This window comes from Agelaius tricolor, unplaced genomic scaffold (genome assembly GCF_023055355.1).
Source record: "Agelaius tricolor isolate 1412-34295 unplaced genomic scaffold, bAgeTri1.0.p SCAF_11, whole genome shotgun sequence".
Lineage (NCBI taxonomy): Eukaryota > Metazoa > Chordata > Aves > Passeriformes > Icteridae > Agelaius > Agelaius tricolor.
Genome location: NW_027269271.1, coordinates 30,650,754 through 30,673,413, shown reverse-complemented (window position 1 = coordinate 30,673,413; position 22,660 = coordinate 30,650,754). Strand labels below are relative to the sequence as shown.

At 54.9% G+C, this 22,660-nt stretch overlaps 1 protein-coding gene across 3 annotated transcripts in view; it reads left to right on the top strand.

The window, feature by feature from the left end:
* Positions 1–2,711: 2,711 nt before the first annotated feature.
* NEGR1 (neuronal growth regulator 1) overlaps positions 2,712–22,660 on the top strand; it is a 193,621-nt gene continuing 173,672 nt past the window's right edge. The window contains exon 1 of one of the 3 annotated variants that reach the window (XM_071436991.1): positions 2,712–3,279. In XM_071436991.1, the coding sequence (XP_071293092.1) occupies positions 3,110–3,279 (170 nt within the window). In that variant the 5' untranslated portion in view covers positions 2,712–3,109. The remainder of the gene's footprint in view (positions 3,280–22,660) is intronic. The other 2 variants (XM_071436992.1, XM_071436990.1) reach the window with 2 other exon arrangements.

Sequence of the window (22,660 nt, the reverse complement as noted above, 5' to 3'; positions counted from 1 at the left end):
CAGACCAGCCCTGACTGGCACAACTGCTCTTGCCCCCTGACCTGCTCATTTTTCCATTTATCTACAAATAACATTAAAGGCAAGATATGAATCTAAAAATGAACAAAACAAAACAAAAAGCTTCATCTTTGCTATTGTTGATTGAGATTTATAGGATCTTCTGCAACGTGAATAAATGGTGCTGGGGAGAGATGCCTTTTGTCCTGCTCACTCAAAGAGGAGCAAATGATTTGATTGTTTGTTAAGGTCAAGGAGGAGGAACATCATTGGACTCATTAGAGGTTCAGAGCTCTCCCTGAAATGAGACGTGCACTGTTACACCCTGGAGATCTGAGCACTGGGTGTACCAGAACACTCAAAGGGCTCCTCACACCTGACAGCTGTGGGAAGTTTGTCACATCTAGGCCCCAAATGCCTGCTCTGGATGGGGTTTGCAGGGATTTGGGGTTTGCTCTGGATGGGATTTGCCCAGAGCTCAGAGTGGTGCTCTCCCAAAGTCTGTGCAAGAGCACTGACGAGCACAAGTGTTGGTGAAGAAGAGGATGCATTTGGCAGGTGTGTGATGAGCTGTTCCAGCTGTGCAGGTCTGGTAGAGGAAGGACCATGTTCCACTCAGGATTTCTGCTCTGCGACACCAGAGTCTGCTCTGAGGGATCATAGCTCTCCTGGGGTGCATCCCCTTTTTGTTAAAGAGTTGCTATGCAAATGGAATTACCTCATTAGGGTGCATCCCACAGTGGGATGGAAGGAGGAGCAGAAAGCCTTGAGGAGCAGCTGTGGGGTTTTGCTGCTCCCCTTGTCACAGCCCTTGTCTGGGTTCCTGAAGCCCTTCAGGACCCTTGCAGCTGCTTGCTGTGGGATGTGTCTGGTTGTTCCCTGGGGAGGCTCTGGCTCTGGAGAGGCCCTGGGGGCAGTGATTGTGGATCTCTGAGTGGTGGGTGGTGGTGGCAGGCTGAGGGGTGGGACAGCTCCACCTCTGTGAACACCTCAGTGTGGGTGAGGGAGCCTGATATCCTGTGCCCAGCCAGTTCCAATTGCATGCAGCATTCCCAGTGATATTTTGGCACTTGATGCTCCCCTGGTGCCAGGGAGAAGCTCCTATGCCACGTTCTGAGGGCTGTGGCAGCTGCCTGTGTGTCACTGGACACTTGTGTTTGCTCCAAAAGGACCCTGTGCCCTTCCCAGCCACCCTGGGGGAGCCAGCCCCGCTCTCCCCCTCTCCTTCCTCACCAAGGAAACTCTGCAGCCTCGGTGCTGCGGGAGAAAGGGAAGAATTCCCTTTTGTGCACGCTCGGATTTCTTCTGGCAGCTGGAAGCATCTAATGGGATGTGGTAATGGAGGGAGCAGCTTCCAGGAACGGGGATGGGGCTTCCCGAAAGAGCGAGCGGCAGAAGCAGCCTGATTGTCACAGAGCTGCTTAGACTGGAACGTTCTGCTCCCCGCTCCTCCTGAGGCAAACCGTGCGCAGGGCAGGAGGGCACGCAGAGCCACGCACGCCCTGGCAGGGCATGAAAGGGAGATGGGCAGGGACAGTGGCACACGGGACAACCGGCACAGTGTGCGGGCCAGATGTGCCTGAATCACTCTGGAACAGCCCCAGTGCAGCATTCCTGCAATTCCTGTTCCACAGCAGCCCTTATGCAACCCCTCTGGAGCTCCAGAGAGAGGAGCAGGGACCGGGCTGAGCGGGCAGGGGGTGCAGCCGGGGCTCTGGTGTGAGCGCTGACCCTGGGCACTGCCCAGCCTGGAGGGGCACAGAGGGTAAACAAAGGCAGCAAACAGAACTGAACTCCCTGCTCTGTGTGCCTGCCACAGCCTGCCAGGGCTTTGTGTGCGCTGGGGAAGACCCCAGGGAAAAGAGGCTGCTCGTTCCTGGCTGGCTGCAGCAAGTTCGGCTGCCAGGGGGTTTGTTGCTTTTTTGAAGGGCTCGAGGTGTCTCAGTAGAATTTTGGAAATAATCTGTCAGTGGATTTATGTTCCTTGGGGAAAGGCTCTTGATGGCCTTTGGAATGGATGGAATCTGTCAGGCAGGGTCTCCAGATGCCCCGCCGGAGTCCTGGGGAGAAATGGGGGTGGTTTGTCCCTCCTTGGTGTGAAGGTCTCTGGCTGTCCTGGTAGAATTTTGGGAAATAATCTGTCATGGATTTTTGCTCCTTGGCAAAGGCTTCTCAGTCTCCTGGAAGAATCTTTCAGTGAATTTTAGGTCCTTGGCGCAAAGGTCTGGTAGAATTCTGGGAAATAACAGAGCAGTGGGTTTTAGCTCCTTGGTGAAGATCTCTGAATGTCTTAGGGCAATTTTAGGAAATAATCTGTTGGTGATTTTTCTTTCTCCTTGGTAAAGGTCTCTGGCTTTCCTGGTAGAATTTGGAGAAATAACCTGTCAGTGGTTTATTTGCTCTTTGGTGAAGGTCTGTGGCATAGAATCTTTTTTTCTGGGTAGAATATTAGGAGATGGAAGTACCAGAGTGGGCAACCCTCCGTTCCAGAAAGGTCTGGAGCTTCCAGCAGGTCCCAGGGGCCCCTGGCTGGAGCTGCCGGTGCCGTTCCCGGCGCTGCCGCCTGTGCGCTGCCTTTTGGCAGGGCGGCCAATTTCCACTCCGCCTTCTGGGGGGGGAGAGCAGAGCGGGGCGGGCGGAACGCGGGGGGCTGGGGGCCCGCGGGCCGGGCTGCGGGGAGGGCGGAGCGGGGAGCCCGGCAAAGAGGGCCGAGCATCCTCCGCCGCCGGGCCGGTTGCCAAGGCGACGGCTGCGTGGCAACGGGCTGGCAGCGGGGACCGCCCGCCGCCGAGCGGAGCCGAGCGGAGCGGAGCCGAGTGGAGCTGAGCCGAGCGGAGCCGAGTGGAGCTGAGCCGAGCGGAGCGGAGCGGAGCCGAGCGGAGCTGAGCCGAGCCGAGCGGAGCCGAGCCAGACCGAGCGGAGCCGAGCCAGACCGAGCGGAGCCGAGCCGAGCCGAGCGGAGCGGGCGCGCTGCCCTCCGTCCGCGCTGGATGCTGCGGCGGCCGCCCGGGAGCAGCCGCGCTCCGCCGCCCGCCGCCCGCGCAGCCCGGGCCGCCCTCGCCGGCAGCAGCAGCAGCGCTCGCCCGCTCTCCGGGGCCGGCGCGGAGCGGAGATGCTGCCGCCGCTGCGGAGCGCCGGGGGCTCCCACCAGTGGCTGGCCATCGTCTTCCTCGGCCTTTGCTGGTTCCTGCCTCCCGGGAGATTGGCCGCGCCGGGCGGAGACTTCCCGGGCTCTGCCGTGGACAATCTGGTGGTCAGGAAAGGGGACACGGCCGTGCTGAGGTAAGAGGCGGCCGCGGGCGGGCGGGCGGGAGGGAAGCGCTGCGGCAGCATCCATCCATCCATCCATCCATCCATCCATCCATCCATCCATCCATCCGTCCCCGGGCTGCCCAGGGAGGCTCCGGCCGAGCCCCTGCGGGGCTGCTGCGGCGGCGCCGGGCCCGGGGCTGCCCCGGGGCTGCCCCGGGGATGCGGGAACTTGTCCCCAGAGCCAGCCGGTACCCGCAGCCCTGAGCTCTGGGCCGCCCGCCGGCTCCCGGCGCGGTTTCGTTTGCCCTTCTTTCACTCTATTGAGAAGCCCTGGCTGTTGCTGGAAGTTTAGGAATGGGTTGTTGGGGTGAAATGATGCAGTTTTGGCTTCCGGCAGCAGTTCGGGGCTCTGCAGAGTGAGCAGCGCGGGGCTGTGGCAGGGAGAGGACGATTAAACCCTGCCAGGAGCATTACCATCGGCATTATTTATTTTGATACATAGTTCTATATTTCCCAACGATTGGAGCGCTGGCTCCGTGCCACGAGGAGATTTTGTGCTTCCCGTGGCTCTGTTCCTGCCTCTCCTAATGGACCCTGTGCTCCCGGATCTCCTGTCTCTTGACTGGAGCAAAATTTGTTTACCGGCACTCAGACACCACAATCTACTCGAACCTTTCCTCCTGGCTTGTGTTCCGCAATCCTCGGCCTTGATTTAATTACCCCCCAGCCCCCACTGTAACTTTTTATCCATGTGTTGTACTTTGCCTTGATCCTACTGTAGTTCAAACCCCCCCCCCATTTTCTCCTTCTCTGGAATACGGGTGCAGTCGGTTGAAGCTCCTGGCTGCTGAGAAATCTGATTTAATTAGCGGCACTTCCCAGCTATGAAGTCTCTGGCTGGATTGTTTTTTGCTGGGCTGCCACGGATATCTCCAGGTTACAATGCTTTTTATCCAAAAGCATTTTTACTGATCCAACAGTCTGCTGTAAAATGCTGCAGGAGGCATTTTCGGTAGGGATTTGGAAGCGGTTTTAGGCTGCTCCTGTTGTAGTAGCTCCTGAAAATACAGTAGATGTCTATGTAGGGCAGCTGACAAGTGTTTTTTATGTGTACCTCAATTATCCTCTGTATTTTGAGACGTGCTCAGGTCCTCGTGCTTTCCGTGGCACAAATGGAGAATCAAAGGAAATGATAATTAAAAAGTGGTTTATTCGTACCGTTGCAGGGAAAGTAACTCGATGGCTTCACAGGTTGTTGAGACACACTGGACCACTATTAAACACTGTTAGTACCTCGGTACGTTCCGAAGTGCCTCACTGAGGACGGGGGCGATTGCTCCCGAGGCGGGTTCGGCTGGAGCCCATCCCAGGGGGCTGCCAGGCCCGCTGCCTGCAGCTCGCTGAATAAACGAGTTACATAAACGAGACGGGAGCGAGGGCTGGGAGCATCCCCGGGCTCTCGCCGGCGAGGGCCGGGGTGTGTTTGGTGGCGAGGCTGCTGCAGGGAGCGCCGGCATCGCTGCTGAGCCCGGCGCGGGGCGGCGGGATGCGGGAATGCCTGTGCTGAGGGGCAGTGGATGCGGGAATGCCTGTGCCGAGGGGCAGTGGGATGCGGGAATGCCTGTGCCGAGGGGCAGTGGGATGCGGCCACAGGCAATGCCTGTGCCGAGGGGCAGTGGGATGCGGGAATGCCTGTGCCGAGGGGCAGTGGATGCGGGAATGCCTGTGCTGAGGGGCAGTGGGATGCGGGAATGCCTGTGCTGAGGGGCAGTGGGATGCGGGAATGCCTGTGCTGAGGGGCAGTGGATGCGGGAATGCCTGTGCTGAGGGGCGGCAGGATGCGGGAATGCCTGTGGATGCGGGAATACCTGTGCCGAGGGGCAGTGGATGCGGGAATGCCTGTGCTGAGGGGCGGCGGGATGCGGGAATGCCTGTGGATGCGGGAATGCCTGTGCCGAGGGGCAGTGGGATGCGGAAATGCCTGTGCTACAGCTGGCTCTGCCCCTCCTGCCCTCGGAGCAGCTCCTCTCGCCCCCGTGCCCTCGGCAGGCTCGCTTTAATCGGGGTTGTTCTGCTCTGAGCCGGTGACCCGAGAGGAGAAATGCGGGATGGCAGCGTGGGCAGCACCCAGGCTCTCCAGCCCGAGCCTCTGCTCCTCTGGGGTGTCCGCGGCTGCAGGTGCTGTGAATGTACCTCAATGCACATGAAAGTGATTGCTCTAGCTGCCGAGGGATCGGGAATGGGCTCTTTTTGAACTCCAGTGGGCTGGAAAAGCCCTTTGGGTGCCGCAGGAGGAGTTCGCTCCCGCAGCTCCGGAGCTGTCTGGGTCCAGCCGTGCCCGGAGCACCCGGAGCGGGCTGTGCTCCGCTCTTCTGCATCCCGGCAGGGCGGCCAGGGCTCCCCGCGGCCAGCGCGGGTTGGTTCCCCCTCCCTGCTCTGGGTTCAGCCTCCCTGTGCCAGCGAGGGCTCCAAATTCACCCGTCCGTGGGTGCGAGGGCGGCCAGCTCCCGGGCTGAGCTCCTGCGGGGACACGGGCGGCACTCCCGCGGCTTGGAGCCGGCATTTCCGAGCCTGAGGGTGATCTCCGGGCTGGGGCTGGCCTGCAGCCATGCCCGGGCCCGGGCCCGGGGCTGCCCTCGGCGGGGCACACAGCCCCGGGGCTCCAGCCGCAGCTGGGCACATCTGGCCGTGCCCCGAGGGTGAGAGCAGAGGGCACCCACGGGGCTGCCGCTGGCACCGGGACAAACTTCCACTCACCGGTCTCGTTCTGTGCTGCTGTGCCACGGGAGGAGGCTCAGAGCCCCTCTGGGTGAGCCCAGCTCAGGCTGAGCTGGGTCCCGGCCCCAGCTCTCACCCCGAGGTTTCATCGTCTGCCTGAAGATGGGGAGTGAGGACTGCTGGGGCTCTCCAGGAGAAGCCTCTGTGTGCTGACATAATACAAAAGTTCAGCTCCCTCATTTTAGATGGTTGATTCATATCTCAGTGTAATCAATCCCTTTTGGGCTGAGCACACAGAGTTTTCTGGAGGACGGTTCCCTCCCTGTCCCGGTGCTCCTGGAGCGCGGCTCCCTGGCTGCTGCTGCTGCTGCTCAGCCAGACCCCGACCCTCACCCATGGCCCCTGACCCCATGAGGGGTGGGTGCCCTCCCCAGCCTGTGCCAGGCCTGCAGTGGGGCCAGATGGTGCCTTGCTGCTGCTGCCCAGGTGGCACAGGGAGCTGGGACTGTCCCCAGGTGGCACAGGGTGGTGGCACAGGGTGGTGGGATTGTTCCCAAGTGGCACAGGTGGCACAGGGAGCTGGGACTGTCCCCAGGTGGCACAGGGATACTGAGATTGTCCCCTGGTGCCCAGGTGGCACAGGGTTCTGGGATTGTTCCCAAGTGGCACAGGTGGCACAGGGAGCTGGGACTGTCCCCAGGTGGCACAGGGATACTGAGATTGTCCCCTGGTGCCCAGGTGGCACAGGGTTCTGGGATTGTTCCCAAGTGGCACAGAGGTACTGGGGCTGTCCCCTGCTGCCCTGGTGGCACTGGGACACTGGGATGGTCCCATGGCCTCCCAGGCCAGCACTCCCAACAGCAGCAGCCACAGTGCCCACGTGTCCCTTCTCGTGGCTCTGACAGAAGAGAAGGTTTGCCAAGGGTGTCACTGGGCACCTGTTTTGGTACAGAAGCTCCTCAGCACAGGGATCTTAAAGAAAACCCCTCCTTAGGCGAGGAGCTGTGCCTGTGATGAGTTATTTCTGCAGCCTCAGTAATTAAAGCTGCTCCCCTTTGTTTGGTTTCAATGGGTGATGGATCCCCGCAGCCCCAACTGTTTGTGTCTGTTGGAGTTAGGAGAAATTCTGTCAGCAACGCAGTTGTTTTGCATGGCAGAATAATTTTGGGAAGCCGCTGATTTTCAGCAGTAGAATTCCATCCTGCATCCTTTCTGCATTCTTCCCAGGCAGCTGGTTAAGATTTTATGAGAACACATGAGGAAGGGGAGCGAGTTCTGGAGACATGGTTTTATTAAAAGAATAAATTGCTGTGTTGTGCACTGGTAGGAGTTCAGGAAGCAGGCTGGACATTCAGAACCAGAACCAGGCTTTGCTGTGATCCCCTGTCAGGAGAGGGATCACCCTGTGCTCCATCACCCTGTTCTCCATCACCCCGTGTTCCATCACCCCATGTTCTCCATCACCCCGTGTTCCATCACCCCATGTTCTCCATCACCCCATGTTCTCCATCACCCCATGTTCTCCATCACCCCATGTTCCATCACCCCATGTTCTCCATCACCCCATGTTCCATCACGCCGTGCTCCATCACCCCATGCTCCATCACCCCATGTTCCATCACGCCGTGCTCCATCACCCCATGTTCCATCACCCCGTGTTCCATCACCCCATGTTCCATCACGCCGTGCTCCATCACCCCATGCTCCATCACCCCATGTTCCATCACGCCGTGCTCCATCACCCCATGTTCCATCACCCCGGGTTCCATCACCCCGGGTTCCATCACCCTGTGCTCCATCATCCCGTGCTCCATCACCCCATGTTCCATCACCCCATGTTCCATCATGCTGTTCTCCATCACCCCGTGCTCCATCACCCCATGTTCCATCACCCTGTGCTCCATCACCCCGTGTTCCATCACCCCGTGCTCCTGCACATCCATCTTGCTGACAGCACAAGTGGCAATTTCGGGAGAGGAGTGGTTTAGGAGAGGTGACAAATGTGGAGGAGCCGGCAGGGACAGCCCGTGCCACTTCCTGTGCCACCTCCCATGTCACCTCCCGTGTCACCTCCCGTGTCACCTCCCATGCCACCTCCCTCCCTGCCTGAGCAGGGCTGGGTACCCAGGGAAACAGAGGCCATCTCCAGCTGTTTCGGGGACTGCTCCCCCCTTCCTGGCAGGTGGAAGGGGATGTGGGGAGGGCAGGGGAGAGCTCCCCTGGGGATGGCAGCACGAGGCATTGCTGGTGCCCTGGGAAAAGCAGGAATTCCCCTTTCCCCATGCTGGAGCTGCCCCAGGCAGTTTGGAACTCATATCCCCCCTTGGAGATCAGAACGTGCACAGCTGAAGATGATCAAAAGGGTTTTTCTAGCGAGTAAAGGTTTTTATTGTGTGTTTTGTTTTCCTCAAAGCTCCCGGGTAATGAAACCAAGTGTGAGTGAGAGTACCTTTAAAGTACCTGTGCGTTGTGCGAGCGCAGCAAATTGGGCTTTAGAGGCTGTCATGGCTTTTTAAAAAGCACAAGATCTTTTCAGCAGAGTGTGGTTCTAGAGGAGTTTGGGCAGGTGTACTCTGCAGTCTGGGCCCAGAGCCCTGCCTGGGCTTCCTCAGCCTCCAGGGGCTCAAAACAAAACCACAGCGTGAAGGTTGAGGTCAGCACCCTGGATTCATCCTGGGAGCTGCTGGGCAGTCCTGCCTGAGCTGGGGATCCTGTGGATCCCAGGCCCTGGGAACACCCAGACCTCAGGTGGGAATGGCTGGGGAGCCTGTGGGGCTGGAGCACCTCAGCCAGGCACACCGTGCACCCAAAGCTGAGCATGGGGGTGCCTAATTCTTATTTAAATTAAATTACTGATGGGGCTGGAGCACCTCAGCCAGGCAAACCTTGCACCCAAAGCTGAGCATGGGGGTGCCTAATTCTTATTTAAATTAAATTACTGATGAGGCTGGAGCACCTCAGCCAGGCAAACCTTGCACCCAAAGCTGAGCATGGGGGTGCCTAATTCATATTTAAATGAAATTACTGAGGGGCCAGTGACTGTTGGAGATTGGGATTTACCAGTTTTGAATCTTTTCCAAGAAGAGCCATGCTTCATAGCTGAGAGCCCTTGCCTAAGGAGTGATGGTGTGCTGGGACACATCTGTCAGACCCCCATCCAGTGTCACTTGTGCTACTGAGAACTGAGCATTTGGAAAGGAGCTCTGCAGCAGAAAGAGTGACTGTGAGTCCATGCAGCAACTGGAATTTTGGGATACTCTAATTTTTGGATGCATCCCAGTTCCCCCAGTGCCTGCCCAGGGCTGGGTGTGGCTGTGAGCACAGGCACTGATAGAGTATAATAAATATAATAAATAGTAAATATTTATAACATTTATATATATTATAGTAAATATAAATAAATAGTCTGTGCAGAGTGTAATAAATACAAAAGTCCCCTTCTTTCCTTTATGATCTCTAAAGGTTCATTTCTTGACTTCCATCCCCTTGATATTCTGGTGCAATTTGGGGTCACAAATCCTTTGGCTCTGTGGGGTTTCATTCCTGAAATGTGACCATGGGACCTGCAGGCTCCTGAGCACACCCCAGTAGATGAAGTTGTTGTTTGCACAAGAATTTCCTCTTCCCAATCCCTGCCAATTATTAAACAAGCACATTATGGCACTTGCCTCTTGTCTGCGCAGCAATAATAAATAAATTCAGCGCAAATTAAAATAATTTATCATTTTAAATGATGGCGAATGTTTCAGCTGTTCTGCAGAGGAACTAACAAAACAAGGAGTCAGTAAGGGATGAAAACTGGGATTTGTTCCAAGGGGCTGTTTGTTGAGGAGAAAACAGAGATTTAATGACTTTCTCGTTGTCACCGTGTGTGACAGAGTGCAGCTGATGTCCCAGGGGAGGGACCCTGGGCTCTGGCACTGCTGCCCTGGGCCAGGCAGCCACGGGGCTGGAATGGGGCTGGAATGGGGCTGCTGCTCCTGCCTCTCTGGGGAGCTGCTGGCAGTGATCCCACAGTGATCCCATGGGGGCTGTCCTGGCAGTGATCCCACAGTGATCCCACAGTGATTCCCTGGGCTCTCCTGGAGCTGGAGCCCTGCCCCAGGTGTGTGGGGTGTGTGCCAGGGCTGGGGCAGGGCTGTGGGAGCAGGGTGTGGATCCAGATCCCACAGGGAATGGGAGCTGGAGCTGCAGGATGGCCAGGCCAGAGTGCTGACTGTGGCAGCTGATAGGGGGCGGGTGGCACAGGGGATGGAGCTGGTGACAGGGTCCAGCTCCAGCTGCACATGATCCCTGATGCCATCTGCCATGGGATCAGAGCTGCTGAGGGGCAGGGCTGGGCTCTGAGCGCTGACAAAGGAGCTGGAAGTGCCCTTTGGAGCCCCAGTTCCTGTCTCAGCCCATGCCAGCAGAGGACTGGGATGGCCAATGTCTCCTGAGTCTCTGCTCCTGCTTTTCCAGCCCTGGACCTGCCAGCTCTGGGTGTCCATGGAGCATCCCCTGGTCCACGGCCTGGCCCAGCCTGGCTGGGTGCCCTCCCTCTGGTCCTGAGCTCACTCACAGGGCTCAGGTGGGGCTCCAGAGAGCTGGGGCTGGGCAGAGAGTGCAGCTCCCATCCATGGCTGCACTGGGCTCCAGAGAGCTGGGGCTGGGCACAGAGTGCAGCTCCCATCCATGGCTGCACTGGCTCAGTGAGGTGAGGGCCTCTCACCCATGGCTGCACTGGCTCAGTGAGGTGAGGGCCTCTCACCCATGGCTGCACTGGCTCACTGAGGTGAGGGCCTCTCATCCATGGCTGCACTGGCTCAGTGAGGTGAGGGCCTCCCATCCATGGCTGCACTGGCTCACTGAGGTGAGGGCTGGGCACAGAGTGCAGCTCCCGTCCATGGCTGCACTGGCTCACTGAGGTGAGGGCCCCTCATCCATGGCTGCACTGGCTCAGTGAGGTGAGGGCCCCTCATCCATGGCTGCACTGGCTCAGTGAGGTGAGGGCCCCTCATCCATGGCTGCACTGGCTCAGTGAGGTGAGGGCCTCTCACCCATGGCTGCACTGGCTCACTGAGGTGAGGGCCTCTCATCCATGGCTGCACTGGCTCAGTGAGGTGAGGGCCTCCCATCCATGGCTGCACTGGCTCAGTGAGGTGAGGGCCCCTCATCCATGGCTGCACTGGCTCAGTGAGGTGAGGGCCTCTCACCCATGGCTGCACTGGCTCACTGAGGTGAGGGCCTCTCATCCATGGCTGCACTGGCTCACTGAGGTGAGGGCCTCCCATCCATGGCTGCACTGGCTCACTGAGGTGAGGGCCTCCCATCCATGGCTGCACTGGCTCAGTGAGGTGAGGGCCTCTCACCCATGGCTGCACTGGCTCAGTGAGGTGAGGGCCTCTCATCCATGGCTGCACTGGCTCACTGAGGTGAGGGCCTCTCATCCATGGCTGCACTGGCTCAGTGAGGTGAGGGCCTCCCATCCATGGCTGCACTGGCTCACTGAGGTGAGGGCCTCCCACCCATGGCTGCACTGGCTCACTGAGGTGAGGGCCCCTCATCCATGGCTGCACTGGCTCAGTGAGGTGAGGGCCCCTCATCCATGGCTGCACTGGCTCACTGAGGTGAGGTCTCTCACCCATGGCTGCACTGGCTCACTGAGGTGAGGGCCTCCCACCCATGGCTGCACTGGCTCAGTGAGGTGAGGCCTGGGTGCTCAGAGAGTGCAGCTCCCATCCATGGCTGCACTGGCTCACTGAGGTCAGGGCTGGGTGCTCAGAGCTCTTTCCAGCCCAAACCCCTCCTGGAGAGGCCTCTCTGGGCAGTTTCTGTGCAGGCTCTGCTGCTGTGTCCATGGGCAGGGACTGTTCCCCAGCTCTCAGGTGCAGAGCCTTGGCCACATCCACGGCAGCAGGGGCAGCAGGAAATCTGTTATGAAAGTGGCCTAATTATAACGAGCAGTTTTGCCCCTGGCTGGAACAAGTGGACTAGAAAATTGTACTAGACTTTTCATTCAGAGACTATTAAAGAGCAGAGGAAGGGAGAACAAGATATAGCTTTTGTCACAGCTCTTTTTATTTCTCTTTTTTTTTTGTGTATAGAGTCCTGCACATAGTCAGAAATTAGTTTCAAATTAATTTAATTATCGTATTTAGTATTTGGTTTGTGATTTTTTTTTTTAAACCTGCATAAACCCCCTTGGTGTTACATTTCTCTAGTGTGAAGGTGCAAGGGCTGAACCTAATCCACAAGCAGCAAATTAAATGTGGCTGATGAGGTCACCTGGGGCACTGGGCTGGGGTGGCCCAGGCTGGGGACACCTTGGGCTGAGCCCCAGGGAGAGCCAGGGGTGAAAATGCCTCTGGCAACCCAGCATGGGCAGCAGGGGAACCTGGCTGGTGGCCCCAGGGAGGGGAGAGCTCAGGGAGGGGGCAGAGGGGTCCCAGGGCATCCTGCAGGGACAGGGGAATGGCTGGGGGCTGAAGGAGGGCAGGTTTGCATTGGGCATTAAGGACAAATTCTTCAACCCAAGGAAGAGTCAGTCTCTGGTTCTCTGCTTTCACACAAACTCAGGTTTAGTGACCTCCTCCAGCTTTGGTTTCCTGGAGTGGGTTTGGTTTCTGCACCTACAGTTCCAAGCATCAGCCCAGAATGTTTACCCTGAGCTGCTCTCAGTGGGGTGGGCTGGATTCCCCCCATGGTTTATTGGAGCTGTGCTGACCAGATCAACTCCCCAAACACCTTTGGGGCTCCATGGACACCTCCTGAGTGTCCCCTTGCCCAGGCAGTTCTGGATTCCTGGCTCCTGGCCTGGCTCTGCCCTGAGTCACAACCACCTCAGCCCACAGAGATAAAGAAATGCACTGAGTCATCCTTAACCTTCCATTCCACTTCTTAATTTGCATTAGTACCTCAAAACAATATCCCTTCTGAGCCCTCCCTCAGCTAATCTTGCGAAAGGAAAATGGATTTGGACATGTATAAAACATGGAAAGTCACAGACCCAAAAAAGTGGATGAAATTCACAGCAATCAAGCTTTTCAAGGCAGCCAGCCCAGAACCATCATGCTGGAATTAAAAATAAATTTGGTTACAGGAAATGATCTCCTGTGCTGTTCCCCTTGGTGGGCTGGTGTAGGAGGGCAGGAGGCACAGAGCCCGAGGCTGGGTGCAGTCCCAAGCACACAGAGAGCAGTGCCCAGGGCACAGAGCAAGGGGAGCTCAGCAGGGCTGGGTGCAGCCCCAAGCACACAGAGCAGTGCCCAGGGCACAGAGCAAGGGGAGCTCAGCAGGGCTGGGTGCAGCCCCAAGCACACAGAGCAGTGCCCAGGGCACAGAGCAAGGGGAGCTCAGCAGGGCTGGGTGCAGCCCCAAGCACACAGAGCAGTGCCCAGGGCACAGAGCAGGGAGAGCTCAGCAGGGCTGGGTGCAGCCCCAAGCACACAGAGCAGTGCCCAGGGCACAGAGGGAGCTCAGCAGGGCTGGGTGCAGTCCCAAGCACACAGAGCAGTGCCCAGGGCACAGAGCAGGGAGAGCTCAGCAGGGCTGGGTGCAGACCCAAGCACACAGAGAGCAGTGCCCAGGGCACAGAGCAGGGAGAGCTCAGCAGGGCTGGGTGCAGCCCCAAGCACACAGAGCAGTGCCCAGGGCACAGAGCAGGGAGAGCTCAGCAGGGCTGGGTGCAGTCCCAAACACAGAGAGAGCAGTGCCCAGGGCACAGGGGGAGCTCAGCAGGGCTGGGTGCAGCCCCAAGCACACAGAGCAGTGCCCAGGGCACAGAGCAAGGGGAGCTCAGCAGGGCTGGGTGCAGCCCCAAGCACACAGAGAGCAGTGCCCAGGGCACAGAGCAGGGAGAGCTCAGCAGGGCTGGGTGCAGACCCAAACACACAGAGCAGTGCCCAGGGCACAGAGCAGGGAGAGCTCAGCAGGGCTGGGTGCAGACCCAAACACAGAGAGCAGTGCCCAGGGCACAGGGGGAGCTCAGCAGGGCTGGGTGCAGTCCCAAGCACACAGAGAGCAGTGCCCAGGGCACAGAGCAGGGCACAGGGGGAGCTCAGCAGGGCTGGGTGCAGTCCCAAACACACAGAGAGCAGTGCCCAGGGCCAGCTGGGCTCCCAGCTGGAATGGAGTCCTGTGAGCTGGGAGAGCCTCCCTGCAGCCACCTAGGGCTGGGAGAGATGAGAGGGAGGGACAGGGACAGTGCTGGCGTAGGGACAGTGCTGGGGACAGGGCACTGCTGGGACAGGGACAGTGCTGGGCAAGAGGTTGGGTGTGGAAGAGAAATGGGCTGGGCTGGAATTCCCAGATTTGTGTGGCTGCCCCTGGATCCCTGGCAGTGCCCAGGGCCAGGCTGGACACTGGGGCTGGAGCACCTGGGACAGTGGGAGGTGTCCCTGCCGTGGCAGGGGTCTGGGAGGAGATGAGATTTAAAGTCCCTGCCAACCCAAACCAGTCTGGGAGTCTGTGCATTTCTCCCCTGTAAGAATTCTGTGTTTATAGAATTGTTTTGTTTGTTTGGGTTGGTTTTGTTTTGGTTTGGTGTTTTTCCTTGCTTTGTTTGCTTTTACTTTTTCCTTTTGTTTAGCTCCGTTTTGGGTGGCATGTTTTGTTCTGGCAGCTGTGTGCAGCATCCCAGATTCTGTGATTGTCTGGGGATGTTGGCTCAGGCTGCCCCAGCCCTGGTGTGGCACTTCCCTCCCAGCAGAGCTCTGTGGGATCCACACTCTGACCCTGTTCTGGGGGAGCTTTTTAACATTCCTGAGCCTCAACAAAACAGAGAATGTTCCTGTCGTGCTTCCAAAAACATTTTCACCAGCTAAGAAATTCTTTAAATAGTCCTCACAGAGTGAGGCTGCTAATTTGCATGACAGCTTGATTAAACGTAACCTGCTTCCACACTTAATTTATTTTGAAACTGCCCAACGTTTTCATTCCATGCCATTAATTTTACATTAGTCGACTGGCTTGATTATTTAAGAAGGAAGGTAATTTTATCATCTTCGTTGGTGTAAGTTCAAACCCATACTGAAAAATGGTCTGAAAGTGGTTATAAATAACAAAAGCCTTTGCTCCACATAAAGATCTGTTGGCCCTGGTGGTGTGATGCAGAAGGAAATGAAGATTTAGGTGCTTTGGTGATCATCTTTGGCTTCAGCAGAGCTTGGCTCCGTGTGCCAATGTCTATTCTGAGTGTGTGGGTTTGGGGACCCAAAAAGGCACTGTTTAAAGGTGCCTCTCACACAGGTGCTTCATTTTCCCCAGGAAGTGATATTCTCAGGGAAATGCAGCCTCAGAGGCTCGGGCAGAGCTGTGGCACTTCCCCCTTGCAGTGGATCTGCTCCAGAAATGGGCCACAGCTCTTTGCTTCCCAGGATGCTGGGGCTGGCGCCAAGTCCTGCAGAAAAGGGCCCAGGCAAGATCCTCTAAAACTTATTTCTACACTAATTTAATCAGCTTCTCTTTCCAGGGTGAGACTTGTACAGAAACAGACTATTCCAGATTTCTTGCAAAACTGGAGCCTAAACTAAAAATTATTTAGGTTATCGACCATCTGTTCTCAAAGGATGGTTTCATGAATATGGCTGTGAATGCAATTTTTAGGTAAAGCTCATGAAATTCCTTTTTTTTTTTCCAATTTTTTTTGTTCCCTCTTGAATATTGCTATTATCCCACACTTTTGCCCTGCAGGCAGGTTCTGGATCCTTCTGGATCCCCTTGGTTACCCCCTCCTTTCCTCTCTCTCTGCTCTTGGGAACTCAGCTTGCAGTCTCCATGAGGGTGGCACAGAGATGTTTTTCTGTTTCAGATTTGCAAACTGAGATGTTCACTTTACCTGCTGAACCGTCCCTGTAGACACCTACCAAGGGGCTCAAGCACTCCACTAAAAGAGAACAAAATCCCTTCTGTCCCATTTCTGCCAGTGCCCAGGAATGGCTCTGCCTTGGACACCTCCTTGGGCAGCTGTGCCAAGGCCTGAGCACCTTTCCATGGGGAAATTCCTGCTGACACTTTCAGGGATGAGAGGAATGGGAGATAACAAAGAGGAAGCTGCTCAAAGGGACATCCCAATAAGCTGGGTCTGTTTTAAAACCAGACTTATGCTGGGCCTTACTCAACAGCATGGCAAAGCCCAGGGCCAGGATCCAGAGGTGTGCACAGCTGGGCATGGAGGAGAATCCAAAGCTTTGCTGATGTGGAACGTGCTGGGACCTGTTTTCCCAAAGCTGCTGGCAGAGCAGAAAGGGCCAGAGGAGGGATGGAAATATTGTTTGGGAAGTAAAGAATGTTTACGGGGAGAAGCTTCAGGAGCCCTGGCTAATTAGCTCGGCAGAACGGCATTAGGCACCCTCATTGTGCTGGAGAATGTTTTAATGTCAGAAACCTCCCAAAACCCAATCTTGGCAAAAAACCCATAGTGCAAACTAATGACTAAAAGCTGAAAGTGAACAATTCCAACTTAACTGTGAAGGGAGTGTTTTAGAGGCAATTAACTGCTGCAATCAGCTCTCAGAGCAATGCAGGGCTCCTCATCTCTTGGGGCTGGCTGCCTCTGCAGAAGGTACCTTGGGGCCCTTTGTTGAGCTGGATGGTGCCAGAAAGGGGTTTCTTGGGCAGAGGGAAGGGAGAAATTCCTTTTTTCCCAGGGCAGAGGGGTGCAGGGCTGTCCTGAAGCCCAGCTCTCCCCTCCAGCCCTGATGGTGTCACAGCAGAGAACAACCATGGGCTCTTGTGAGGATTTGCTGGATCCAGAAATTTGTTTCTGAGTGTTATTGAGTTTCATTGTACAATTAATTCTGTTCTTTAAATACATTAAATTGTTATTTGATTTTAATGCTAAAAATCTGATTTCTTTAGTGACTCAAATTAAAGCTGTTGTGTGTTGGGATGCCATTGAGAATATTCTAATGTAGGCTGCAGGTATGGAGAAAATGCAAAACCTGTTCAAGGGATGCTTGACCTCTGCCTTGTGATTGTCACCCCTGTGGCACAGGGCTGCAGAGGGCAGCTGAGCTGGTCCCAGCTCCTGGAGGAGCCAGCTCAGAGAATTGCTGTGCCTTTCCCCACAGTTATTCAGGAAACAATCTACTCCCGTGTCCTCTGCTCAGAAAGCCATAAATCTGTGCTATAGGCAAGCAGTCCAATGTATAAGTCAATTTTATCTGCAGATTGTGAGCGTCAGGACTTTTGAGGAGCAGTGATTTCTGTCAGCAGCAGAGGAGCACTGCCTTTGTCCTGGTGGGCGCTGTGCTGCTGCTCCATCCTGGACAGGCTGGCAGGTCCCTGCTGATTGCACTGGTGGCAATTAGGAGGGAGAGGAGCGGGGCAGGTCGATATCCCCAGAGCAGCTGGCGGTCCCGGGGGAGCCCTGCCAGAGCTGGGCTGCTGGCTCACACTCATTGGCATGCAGCCCATGCCAGCAGGGATCCATCTCCTTCAGCTTCCCAAACTACTGCGTCCCAGAGCCACGCGGCACGCCGGGAACAGAAAGGTCCAAGGACAGAACAAACACAGTTCATGCACTAAACTGCATTAGAGATTTGAGTACAGGGAGCCCAGAGCAGCTGGGGCAGATCCCTGGCACTGGCCCAGGCCAGGCTGGACACTGGGGCTGGAGCACCTGGGGCAGGGGCAGGTGGCAGAACTGGATGAGTTTCTCCGTGTTTTCTCATTTCTCCATATTTTCTCATTTCTCCGTATTTATTTTCTCATTTCTCCATTCTTTATCATTTCTCCATATTTTCTCATTTCTCCATGTTTCTCATTTCTCCATGTTTTCTCATTTCTCTATGTTTTCTCATTTCTCCATGTTTCTCATTTCTCCATGTTTTCTCATTTCTCTATGTTTTCTCATTTCTCCATGTTTCTCATTTGTCTATGTTTTCTTGTTTCTCCATGTTTTCTCATTTCTCCATATTTTCTCATTTCTCCATGTTTTCTCATTTCTCTATGTTTTCTCATTTCTCCATGTTTTCTCATTTCTCCATGTTTCTCATTTCTCTATGTTTTCTCATTTCTCCATGTTTTCTCATTTCTCCATATTTTCTCATTTCTCCATATTTATTTTCTCATTTCTCCATGTTTTCTCTGGAAGCTTTCAGGAGGTTTCAGACAATGCCCCAAGGGGTCTGGGGTGGGCGACAGATCTGTGTGGGTCCTGCCAGGCTCCCAGGGGTGCTCCCAGGGTGATGGGAATCTGCCTGCCCAGGTTTAATGAAGATATCCCACATCTTGGGGATCCAATTTACTGACTGTCACTGTTAATGGAATCTCTCTGAGCAAAACTCGGGGTCTGACATTGCCAGGGACAGAGTCAGAATCCATTTCAGGTGAGCACAGAAATTCAGCCTGTGAGGTACCTGTGCCTGTCACAGGTGAAAATCTCTGCTAATGAACTGTGTATTAGTGTGAGACAGGAAGAGAACTTCCTCGGTCTCTTAATTTACTTTGAATAATTCATTAGCTCGCACTCCTCACCCATGGCAGTCGTAGGTAAATCCCACACTGGAGCTGCTAATTAAAGTTGCAGGATGAAGGGAAGCTACTAATGAGATGCCAGACAAGTCCTCCAACAATGCAGAGGCACTTGTAGGCACACCAAGTTTTATTGTTGGTTTTTACAGGAGGGCAGGGAACACTGAGGAATTCACACTTGTTCCAGCACGACTGTGTTGCAGAGTGATGTAATACCCTGTTTCAGCTATCCCTGCTCCTCCCTCAGGTGTGCCAACAACCTCTCCCTTCCTGTCCCCCTTGCCCCCTTGCCAAGTGCTGTCCATCAATCCTAACATTCCAGCGAGGGCATCGTCTGATTGGCGAAGTTCAAAAGATGCCCCTCAGCCCCGGCAACATTGGCCTATCCAGGTGTCATTGTCCCCTGAGCCTTTCCCCCTCCCACCTGGTTGGTGGCACACCTACCCCTGTCCTGCCTCTCTCCCCGGGCTTAAAACACACGGGGACCACGCGGTTCTTGGTTCTGTAGGAGCTGTTGCAATGTTCAGAGGTCTGTGACCATGGAATAAAGCTCTGGATCAAACCCTTCAGCAGGACCCGTCTCCCTTTTCCTTCACCATCGCCTAAAGCCTTTCCACCAGAGGCAAACCTGAGTTCCTGCTTGCCTGGACTTGTCCCAGGTGCCAGCTGCAGCACCCAGCCAGCCAGGGGTGTCTCTGGGCTGAGACCACCCCAGCTGCCACCTTGGGTCCAGCAGCCAGGCCAGAGGAGCCCAGGCACGTCCCACCTGGCAATATTGGGATCACTGCACAGCCCCTGACAGGAGGGGAGCAGGGGCAGGGCAGAGGGAACGGCCCCAGGCTGGGCCAGGGCAGCTCAGGGTGGGCAGGAATTTCCCCATGGAAAGGGGGCTCAGGCACTGGAACTGCCCAGGGAGGGTTGCAGTGCCCATCCCTGGAGGTGGCACTCAGAGCCCTGGGCTGGGGACAAGGGGGAAATTGGGCACAGCTGGGACTCAATGGGCTGGGAGGGTTCTCCCAACCTCAAGGATCCTGAGAGGAGTAGGAATTACCTGTGGCACCAAAATGGGTCCTTAGTGGTCATCCAAACACGCAGAGATGGAAAATAGTGCAGTATTTCACATTTTTATGAGATATAAAAGAATAGAGACAATAAATCTGTGTGGATTTTACCAGACACATTTATGGATAAATACACTGCTAAAATATCACCTCTGTACCAAGTCATGTTTTATAGGTTATAGCAACCCCTTGTCACCTGAGTGAGGGTCTGGGTGTGCCATGTGGTCAAGAGTGTGGACCTCAGGGAATGAAAAACACAGCAACAGCTTTGCACGGTAGAAATTAATATTACCGGTGTTTGCTTCTGCAACATGAGATGCAGAAACTGAATGTTATGTGCAGAGTACACAAATTGCCTTTTTGTTGGTGGTGTTGTCTGGTTTGTTCACTACACAGACATTTGTGATGTTGCAACACATTTAAAAGTGTTTTCTGCTGGTTGGGAATGAGACATCCAGAGATCTGTGTGGGCACATGGAGAGGGACAAAAATACACTTTTAATTATTATTTTCAATGTACGAATTGCATCTCGCTGCTCAGACAAAATCAGCTGAGTTCAAGCACTTTATCTTACTCAAGAAAATATCTCCCAGAGAAATATGAGCAGCAGAGCCCCCTGAGCCCAGGCCAGGCGGGTGTGAGGAGGGTGAGAAACCCTGGGAAAGCTCTTCTGGAACAGCTGCTTTCCTGTGGAAACAGGGAAATATTAACTGCACCTTCCTAATAAAGCAAATTGAGCTGGAGCTGGAACACACATAGCTGTGATTTGAAATGCAAGCAACCTCTGCAAATCAATACGAGCTCTATAAAAAGAGTTCAAAATGATGATGCAAATGAATCCTGAGGTGCAATATTCCTGTCAGGCACAACACACTGATCCCTGCCACTCACAGCCTGCTGCTGTCTGTTTGTGGCACTCCTGACAGGGCTGTGACTGGAAGAGCAGGCAGCTCCCAGCTTGGACCAAGCTCAGCTCTGACAAAGCCTTAGCAGTAGCAGGAGTCCAAAGCCGAGCTCAAAGCTGGCTCTGTGTGCAGCTTGGGGTGAGGCTTTTCCCTGCAGGGCCCTGCTGGGCTCAGCAAATCCACCCTGGGCTGGGCTCTCAGCTTGGCCTCCCCATGGCTCTGAGCCTGCCCTGAGCCCGGGGACCCAAGCTCAGCTTCCCAGCATTGTGGAAGAGCAATCAGGGTGATATGTGGGGCTGGGCAGGAGCAGCTGAGCCTGGCTGGGTGTCCTGGTTCACAGCAAATTTGGGAGAGAACCCCCAAAGGGGCTCCTCTAGGAAAGCAGATTCAATCGGCCTCTCCCCCCAGCCGGTCCAGGAGAAAATAGCTCCTTGGAGAAAAGTGGAAAAACCTGTTTATTAAACAATAAACCCTAAACAATATTAAACAATAGAACCCCTTGCTGCTCCAAAAGAGATGACAAACTGAGAAAGTCCCTCCCCTGGTTGCAGCTCAGCTCACTCAGGCTCTGCTCAGTCCCTCAGTGCTGGAAATGTCGCAGGCCAGGCCCGGCCTGTGGGCCACAGGTGCAGCTGCCGGTGCTCCCCTGGGTGTTCAGTCCAGAGCAGGTTAAACAGGGCCAAAGAAAAGGGAAAAAAGAAAATAACCACAGTCCAGGGAACTTCCTTGCCTCAGCAAGCTAAAACTCACTAAAGCAAAGGAGAGCTCTGTCCCGCTGTCTGTCCATCTACAGATAACACAGTCCAGGAGCAGGAATGTGGAGGAGTGAGTGCAGTGTCTGAAAACAAACTGCTGCTTCTTCTCTCCCCCCTTCACTCTCTGCAACACCTCTTAAAGGTGCAAAACTTATTATTCAGCATGAACAGAACGAGAAGATTGGGGATAAAAGCATCATACAGTCAACCAGGACACTGGGATGGGCAGAGCAGGGCATGCTGTCCTGCTCTGGGGACATCCTGCAGAGCACAGCCCTGTGCCACTGCAGCTGGGGACACAGCAGAACCTGTGCCACGAGGGGACAGGGCTGGGACACAGGGATGCTGTGTCCCTGTGGAGGGAGAGCTGGGAACAGCTCCCTGCTGCTGCCTCTGCAAAGGTGAACTTGCTGTCTTCTCTCTTGTCCACTCTTCTTCCTAATCCGAGGATTTAAATTTTGTTGATTCTTAGGTTATCTAAATATGAACAGGTTGCCATCAATCAGCAGCGCCTCAGAATGAACATAAAAGGTGTCCTCAGTATTCCCAAAAGAATGGCTGTGTCTGGAGTGTACATCCCCCTTCCTGGGCTTTGCTCTGGCTCCTGGAGTTTGTTCAAATGTTCATCAATTATTTTGCTCTCGACCTCAGAAGGGGTGGGGAGGGGTTTCTGTTCTCTGTGGCATTATGTTCATTTCCAGGGTGGTAAAAGCCAAGCATTACCAAAAGCACAGTGGTCAGACCTGGGAATTCTCTGCTCATCCCTGCTGGGAATGCACGCAGGCAGTCAGGGTTTTCTCTTTATTCAGGAATTCAGAAATTGCACATGGAGATTACTCAGTGCTCCTTGAGTAACGAGGCTGGAACGCTGAGGGACAGCTTGGAGCACTCCAGATAGGTCTGGAAAACACCCTGGAGCCAGACCCACAGCCAGCTCTGGCAATTCCCTGAGCTCTGGAAATGCCCTGAGCCAGACCCACGCCCAGCTCTGCCCTGTGTGGAGGCTCTGGGAGAACTGGGACCTGTGGGTGTCCTGTGGGTTTCCTGTGGGTGTCCTGGCACCAGGGGAGCTGCTGGAATCCCCCTCCTGCAGCCTGTGTGGGGTTTGCAGCATTGAATGAGAAAGTGAAGCTTCCTCATTATACACAGTGACAAATAATCTGCACAAGGACTCATTAGCAGAAAGTGTAATTATTGCATCTTGCATTGAAAATTACTTAAACCTCTATTCTTGACAAATAAAGCAGCTGACCCCTGATTAAAAGAGATGATGGGTGTGAGTAATTAAGGCCACACTAAATGTAATACATCTTCAAAGCAGCCCTATGCAATTTGTCTTCTCTTGCTTCTTTTGAAAGCTTCTCTTGCTTGTTTGAGGTTCTTCCTCCAAGGATTCTGAGTAACTGAATTATTTTGCTGGTTAGCAAATTGGAAAATAATTTCCTAACCTTGATCATAAAAGTTCTGGGAACCACCTGGGCTTCTTCACAGCATGAGAAATCCACGTAGTGGTAG